An 8,276-nucleotide genomic window follows, 5' to 3' on the forward strand; every position below is an offset into this window, starting at 1 on the left:
AAAGAAATAAAAAGGTTACCATGGCCACTGCCTATAAGGAAAATTTGCTCAAAATATTTTATCGATGGCAACTTCCACCAGCCAGATTGGCCAAGATGTATAAAAGCCAGACCTCAAATTGTTGGAAATTCTTAACAGAACGGGGAATGTATTACCATACATGGTGGTGCTGCAAAAAAGTGCAGAAGGGGGAAGTGGCTGGAGGAAATGTTGGGTTTTAAATTAGATCATCTACCAGAATGCTTTCTATTAGGAATCATGTCAAAAAACCCCCACAAAGATGAACTTTATTTGATTATACACATTATTACTGCAGCAAGGATAGCATTTGCCCAAAACTGGAAAGAGACAGACATACCAAGTGAAGAAGTAATAAACAAAATCTTGATATGCGCTGAAACGGACAAGCTAACTTTAGAAATGAAAAACAAAGATGAGTCGGCATATTTCTATCACTGGTGGGAGCAGAGAGGAAGGTCTTAAGTTGGGAAAGGAGTTGCTGAGAGGATAAATGATTGGATGAGATGAAAAGAGGACGAATAATGTTGGAAATGTAATATATGAGCGAACAAATGTATATATGTATATATTTGAATAATTGTAGATAGGAAAATTTATATATATGCGATACTGACCAAAAGTTATGTCAAACCAACTTCACTATGCTCAATGTTTTTAATTGTTTTGTTCAATAAAATATTTTTTTTTTAAAAAAAGAAGTACTGCCAAATTAAACAGAATCAGTTTTCGAAAAACTCAGTTTCAACTGCCCTTCGGTTCTGACAAAAAATTGAGCAGTGCTAATCCAAGATTAAGATGACCTGGTTATGCTAGCAATCCATAGCTGGATATGTAGTACTACTGTAATATTAATGCAGTAAAAATAGTTGTTGGGAGGTGGGGAAGAAAGGACTGGAAGTTTATGCACTTTCTCACTCTTCCTCTGTATGACAATATTTACAATACTTTTCAAATGCATTGTGTTACTTTTAATATTCAGGGATTTCTTTACAGGTTTGATTGTTGTTTTGCATTTTGACTTTCTCCTTTCTGACTCACCTGAATGTTCTTTGATACACTCATTTAGCTACTTACATTGAAAAAAAGGAAAATAACATGCTTGTGACATTTAGTAATTTCAACAGCTTTATCAAATTGTCCGTTCTGATCTCTGGCCTACCCTTTCCAAATGAAGTATTAGATGTCTCTCTCTCTGATCCTGCCTGACCACTGAGTTCTCAACTGCATATTCCTTCTTCAACTATACCTGGATTCACAAAGACAACCCCGCCTCCCATAGTACAAATACAACTCTAGCAATGTCTAACAATCAACTAAGACTTCCTTCATTATGCTGAAGTTCTCTAGAAGAAATCTTGAAAGTTCATACATTCACTTGTGCATTCTTGTCTGTCCTAATCAAGGCCTTAAAGAACAATGGTGTTTACTTTTCACTGAATTACTTTGGGTGTTCCAATTTCTCGGATGGAGGGGAGAGGATGGGACAATCCTCTAGACTCCAATGCTCAGGAAAATAACTCTTTTTTGCAGCATTGATGAAAAAACACTGTATCAACTCTCACTTGTCAAAGCCTTTGGTCTTTGGTGGAAGTAGGGCTTTTTCATTAAGGCCTTGGGGAATTCTGAGGAAATTTTTTATTCAGAGGAGAATGTAATATTAAAATACCTTCATCAGAATGTCTCATCTCTACTTAAGATTGCTTAATTTTTTATCAAGAACTTTGCATTCAACAAGGGAATATTCTATCTCTTATTTTTCATCCAACTTCTAACAAATTATGAGTCCTACACTTCACAAATACTAGCCTCCAAAAGAGTTCAGAAGTCACAATTACATCTTCTCTGTTTGCAATTCTTTTGATCCAAAAATCTAAAAAAAAGTTGTGCTGAGTTTCATAAACCTGAATCACATACTAGACTGCAAGATGAATTATTCAATTATTGTTTTATTTCAACATACAGGGTTTCAGAATGTTACAAAACACTGTTAGTTCTTTTTTTTAGAAACTGCAGAATTAAGGTGATAATTTAAAACAATCAGCAATATAAGAACTCTTAGATCAACAAGAGCTATATCACGAAAGATGAACAAGCTAAAGACTGCAAAAGCGTGATGGAGGCTCATCACTCCACAAACGTTCTTGGACATGTCGTTCATGAATCATTTTCAGGATTAGGACCTATTAAATTAATCTCACATTTTGACAAAAGGATGGGGAAATGTCTCAAGTGGCATCTGTAACAAAACTAAGCAAAAATCGAATAGGTTGATGTAATCCTGGCCTCTACCTTTCTACTCACAATTTTGAAAATTCCTACTAAAGTAAATTGATAGAAAATACTTACAAGATACCAACTGTGCCTATGTACTCAGATGCAGCCTAATTATTCAGATTAAGCAGAACCTAGTTGAAATAAGCAGTTCCTCACTTCTAAAAGGATGCCCTTTAAAATCCAAGTTTAGCTACCTTTTTAAATTATCTCCTCTTCAAAACTATGTTGGTTTGTTTTCGAAGCTGTTTCGTTATTGAAAAGAGCACTATTTCCTAAAACAAAAGCTTCTATAAGTAGAAAGCAACAGGTGGCAAAAAGCAGGGCAAGCTCAAAATCATAAAATTTTCTATTTCAGAAATAGTACGCGGTGTGTGTGATCCAATTGGAAGACTCTTCCTTAGAGCGTTTGGCCGAGCTGTGGGAAGTAAAAATAGACTTGTACGCTTCTGATTTCTCCCCACTGGCTACAGAGGACCTCTTCACAGGTTCTGTTGCACCTTTGATGCTTTTTTCAGAGAAAGATGGTGCTTTTTCACTGACTGCCATAGAACAGAGGACAAAGAAAATAAGGAACATGGGTTCTCTATTGATAAAGTAGCATGCACATACAAATAAACAATATATTCCTTACTAAACAGTCATACCCCAAATTTTAGGTTACTTGAAAGTATTAGTTTCCCTAATTTTTAACTTTTGTATCTAAATATTATTTTAAGAACAGAATAACATTTTATCCAAAAGATTTGATAAAGATACATAATAATCATCTGTATAATTATCTAAATGTGGATACAATGTACTTTTCACAGAAATATTTACATCTCAAAAGTTTAGTCCTCTGAGGCATAACAGGGAATCTTTCAGGTATTGCTAACTTAAAGACAACACAGCAGTCAATTAGATCTGCCAAGAACAAAATTCAAGCAAGCTGCTTAGCACAGTTGCATATTTCACTTTCAATTTTTACTTAAGATGGAAGCCTGGATACTTTCTGTAGGTTTAAAACTCAACACTTAACAGTGCTTAACAGCAATAGGGAAAGTACTCTCAATAAGAAAGGAACTTAATTCTGTAAACTCTGATCTTTCAGTTTATGGAAATGAAGAGGACACTTGGCTGCAACAGCTTCACCTAGTACTATTGAATGGAGGATTTATAAATTAGGTTTGAAAATGTTACACAAACCTGTACTCTTGCAGAAGGCAATGCTTCTCTTTTCTCCAGTTTGCGTAATATCTTTTGCAGTATTTACTTGAGATGGACTCTGTGAAGCTGTATAATAGTAAAAAAGGTAAAATGGTGCAGCATGGATTAGTTCTATTAATGAAACTCTTTTTTCAATTATATTACTTTGTGACTGACACAGGAAGACAAGTCTCCATCAGCCTATTCTTGAGAAGCAACAACTGACTGAATTTTGAAAGAAAAGAGGAAAAAACTGTCAATGTTTGCTTACTTTTTTTTTTCAGAATGAGGACATTTGTGTTAAGTTTTACCGGCATAAACTTTGTACCTACTTTTTTCCAATCTCATCACTTGGTGTTCAACTATCATGTTTTACCAAGTACATTACACCTAGCATTAATAAATCGGAAAAAATGGGAAATCTACAGACATAAATGTTTGTGCAACTTGATAATCTTTGCGGTAACCTTGGTTAAACTTCTTTGGCATAACCATGTATAACAACCTTCTGATTAATTTATGATTCAACGTACTCTGAAAAGCCAAAAAACCAGTTAATTCAATAAGAAGATTCTGCAGACACACTCAATATATAGTTTCCATACAATAAAAGAGCTCACAATCCTTGCAATAAACAACAGAATAAAAATATACATTTTATTTATTTTGATTTATAAGACCTTTAATCTTTTTTTTGCATTAATAACTGAACCCAACGTAAACAACTCACCTTCAGCGGCTTCCGATTTCACAATGGTCTCTACTGCTTTAGATTTCTTAGACTTCTGAAACAAAAGAAACAAAGCAGAAACGATTTAAGAAGCTCAGCGACTAGCAAAATCCAAAGATACATATGATAACTAGGAATATTCTTGACTGGGATTTGCTTTACACATTCATTCATCCTTGCTTTAAACTTCCAAAACTACACAATCATCTAAAGGCAAGGCTATATATTTCTAAGTCCATTTTTATTTTATAATGTTGAAAGGCAAGTATATAAGGATGTACTGGGAAAAAATTATGAAGCAAACGTGCTTGTCCTAAGAGAAAATTTGTATTCTGAATCCAGATGTATTGTCAATATGCACTTCTGGCAGATATTCCAGTAAGGCAGAGGTGCCAAAATGGCCTGCAGGATGCTTAGATCTGGCCCTGGAAACAGCGAAGGACCAGCCCACGGTGTCTCTGCCAGAGAAAATGGAACTCGGACTGCAGCGTGACCTCCCAAGGTCTGTTTTTGCTGGCAGAAGATTGCAGGAGGCTGTCACAGCTGGAAATGGAACTTGGGAGCCCGTTTTTGCTGGCAGAGGGTTCATGTCACCATAGGTGCCCTCAACATGAGTGACAACAAGCTGGCCATGCCCACCCTGGCCTCCCAAGGTCAAACACAACCCTGATGTAGCCCTCAATGAAATTGAGTTTGACACCCCTGAAGTAAGGCGTTCATAGGTCTAATGAGCAAAGCCAACATGAAAAGTATGTGGTCGACTTCATTTTCTGGGCCAAAGAAGGGAAGTTGTTATATCTGAGTTTGGAAATCAATTGTCTCTTATATGAGGCTTAGGTTGTCGGAGTTTTCAAAAAAAGAAGACAACTACTAAAAAAACCCCAAGCGTACCATAGCAATGCATCAAAAGTACACACAGAAATATGTCAAGCAAATTTAATTTCAAGAGATGGATAACCCTGTACGTTTGTATCATCTGTCATCCACTAGATGGCATACTATCATTTCATTCTAGAGAAATAAATTAAGAGAAGATGGCTTTTGGTTTTTTAAAACCCGTTTCTCACTCCTGAGTAGGTCGATAATTGACCTTAAAAGGTATTACTGATTGAACTCAGTGTGATCACCAAGCACCTTAGAGCATCTTGAAACCTTAACAAGATTCTATAACAGATATAACAGATAATCAAAGTTGGAAGGGACCTTGTAACAAGGTCATCTAGTCCAACCCCCCGCCCAAGCGGGAGACCCTACACTATTTCTGACAAATGGCAGTCCAATCCCTTCTTGAAGGTCTCAAGTGATGGCGCTCCCACAACTTCTGAGGGCAAGCAGTTCCATTGTTTGATTGTTCTCACTGTTAGAAAGTTTCTCCTTATTTCCAAGTTAAATTTCTCCTTGTTCAGCTTCCATCCATTATTCCTTGTCTGGCCTACAGGTGCTTTAGAAAATAGCTTGACTCCTTCCTCTCTGTGGCAGCTCCTCAAATATTGGAACACTGCTATCATGTCTCCCCTGGTCCTTCTCTTCACTAACTAGATTCTAAACAAATTTGTCTTTTGAAATAAGACAAAACAATTATTTGGTGGAGTGGATCAACTGCAAAATCTACTGGAAGACTAGTCTTACCAGTCCATTCCCAAAATTCAACATCTATTTTTCTTTTAATTTTGGACATTCATATTTTTCTGTTTCCTCTGCTTGATGCAGTCTTCAAACTTAGGGAAATGAAACAAGTAGTAGAACAAGTAGTAGAAATAAGTAGTGTGCTGAAGTTTTGAGTGTGTTTTTTTTAAGAGGTGTGTGTTTTTTTGGGATGCGTGAAAAGACCCGTAGTAGAGAGTGAGTCAGTATTATAGTGTATAAACTGCCTGCAATTTGGCAGTTCAAATCTCACCAAGCTCACGGTTGACTTAGCCTTCCATCCTCCGAGGTGGGTAAAATGAGGACTCAAATTGTTGGGGGCAAGATGCTGACACTGTAAACCACTTAAGAGAGGGCTGTAAAACACTATCAAGCAGTATATAAGTCTAAGTGCTATTGCTATTGCTAAACAATGCCTCCATCAACACTTTTAGGCTTCAAAACCAGGATATTACATACAGATATACATAATCCATATATGGCTAGGATGTTTTGTTTGGCTGCATAATCGAAGACTTTATGAATTATTACAAGTCAAGAGATTAATTCAATGTTTTTTTCATATTTAATATTGAAAATCAATGTGAAACTTCTCCTTTTTTTTGATCAATGATAGAATGGACTGAAAACAACAGAAGGGTCTCATAGGGTTAAAAGTTGGCCTAATCAGATGGGGTTAGGGACCTTCTGAAAAGAATAGAGCTGGCTACAGACATGGCTTAACTCCATCCATATTCCCCCGCTTTCTCTCCCCACTTTTCACATACTATTTGGTCTTATTACATTTTTTTGGAAATTCAGAAGCTGGCGACATACAGCTTACTAAAGGTTCTGCCTCTAGATAGAGGTCAAATTTTTTTTTTAAGATAATCAACAGCTGCTACATTCTTTACGGACCAAACGTTGGTGAAAATGTAGTCAAGGATCTAACAGGCTGTGAACCTCTATTGGCTGAAATCCAATGAACTGTGTTAAGTGTCTTGAATGGAAGCCAATGTTTTTGGCATGTAAAATTGCTTATTCAAAGGATATTGAGAAGCCATTTAGACTACGCTTTAGCGTTCTGTGATGAGTTCCACTGGGCACAGCAACGTTATTGGGGAGCAGAAATTATCTGAGTGACATTTTTTATTGTAAAAACAGTTATGGGTTTCAAAGTAGGTTACCACCGGTTCAGTGGGCGTGGCTTGGTGGGCACGCTTGTCGCATGCACACACTTTGCGTGCACATATGTGCATGCCAAACACGCATGTGCTCACTTTGTATGCACGTCCGTGTGCACCAAATGTGCACTTTGAACACGCGCAGAGGCTTTCCGACTCACCTCCTGCAATCCTGCACTCATCCCTGTCGCTTCAAACAGCTGCCATGCGGCAATCTGCTGTGCAGGGAATAAAGGTGAGTATGGGAGCCTGGGCAGGCGGGCCGAACTGCAGCTCCTCAGAGAGAACCAGTCTGTTCTTCGCTGAACTTTGGTGCTATCAGTACGCCAAAACCGGTAGAATAACACCACTGGTTCCATTCCCCCCCATTCCTCCAGAACCAAGAACTTCCATGCCAACCCTGTCCTTATTTTATCCTTGTATCTGCATATAACTCCAGAAAATGTATTTAGATCTTACCTTCCCTAATTTACTTTTCAGCTTTCGCTCCTCCATTCTTTTCTTTAGCATCTCTACGTCCTCTTTACTGCCATTAAGGACAATCACATCGTCATCTTGAAAGGGGACCCCACACTTTAATAAGGAAAAAAAAAAGAGAGAGAGAGAGTGGCTGTTTATGATACAGTACAGTTCCAAACAGAAGCTAAAAAGTAAAAAAAAAATGTTATTCATACTGCAAATATTTTATTAACCCCCCCAAAACCACAAACCCACCTAGATTTAAATGTGTACTTTTATCACAGATCTGTAATTCAGGGGTCTGTTTTCTCTGCCATGATTAATTCGTCAGGCAAGGCACATAACTTTTTAATCATTTTCATTCATCCAGCAAGGATATTTAACAGGAAATGCCTGTATTCTCCGCCCCTCAAACTTTATTAAAATAAAGCTTTACACATAAAATAAACATGGCGTTATGCAACCTATATGCAAAGAAGAGCTATGGCTTCCGTCTACAAGTAAACATAACTCACTCAGTGTCAGACCTGCCTCAACTTGAGTCTCTAAGAAAGAACAATCCTCAACTCCATTTATTGAGAAAAGATATCGTATATTAGAGGTCAAATGAAGCACAATAAAGACAAAACCCAAACTGAAATCCCCAAGTGTAACTTTCCCCATTTCTTCCTCATAGGTTCTTCCCCTTGCTTGCCCCCATTGTCCAGTCAAATTCAAAGAACATGTTTTTGGAAAGGTCACTAGATTTGGTATGCAGCCATGTTCCGTTCTCAGCCATTTGACCTTGAAGCCTTTCGTTT

The 8,276-nt window shown here is 37.3% G+C and overlaps 1 protein-coding gene across 1 annotated transcript in view; it reads right to left on the bottom strand.

The window, feature by feature from the left end:
* Window positions 1–1,947: 1,947 nt before the first annotated feature.
* The window catches only part of RTF2 (replication termination factor 2), a 56,764-nt gene continuing 50,435 nt past the window's right edge, over window positions 1,948–8,276 (bottom strand). The window contains exons 6-9 of the mRNA XM_026697465.2: window positions 7,477–7,590; window positions 4,211–4,265; window positions 3,481–3,567; window positions 1,948–2,834 (exon numbers count right to left, since the gene is read on the bottom strand). Coding sequence (XP_026553250.1) covers window positions 2,647–2,834; window positions 3,481–3,567; window positions 4,211–4,265; window positions 7,477–7,590 — 444 coding nt within the window. The 3' untranslated portion in view covers window positions 1,948–2,646. The remainder of the gene's footprint in view (window positions 2,835–3,480; window positions 3,568–4,210; window positions 4,266–7,476; window positions 7,591–8,276) is intronic.

This window comes from Pseudonaja textilis, chromosome 3 (assembly GCF_049901715.1).
Source record: "Pseudonaja textilis isolate UNSWEBS1 chromosome 3, rPseTex1.2, whole genome shotgun sequence".
Lineage (NCBI taxonomy): Eukaryota > Metazoa > Chordata > Lepidosauria > Squamata > Elapidae > Pseudonaja > Pseudonaja textilis.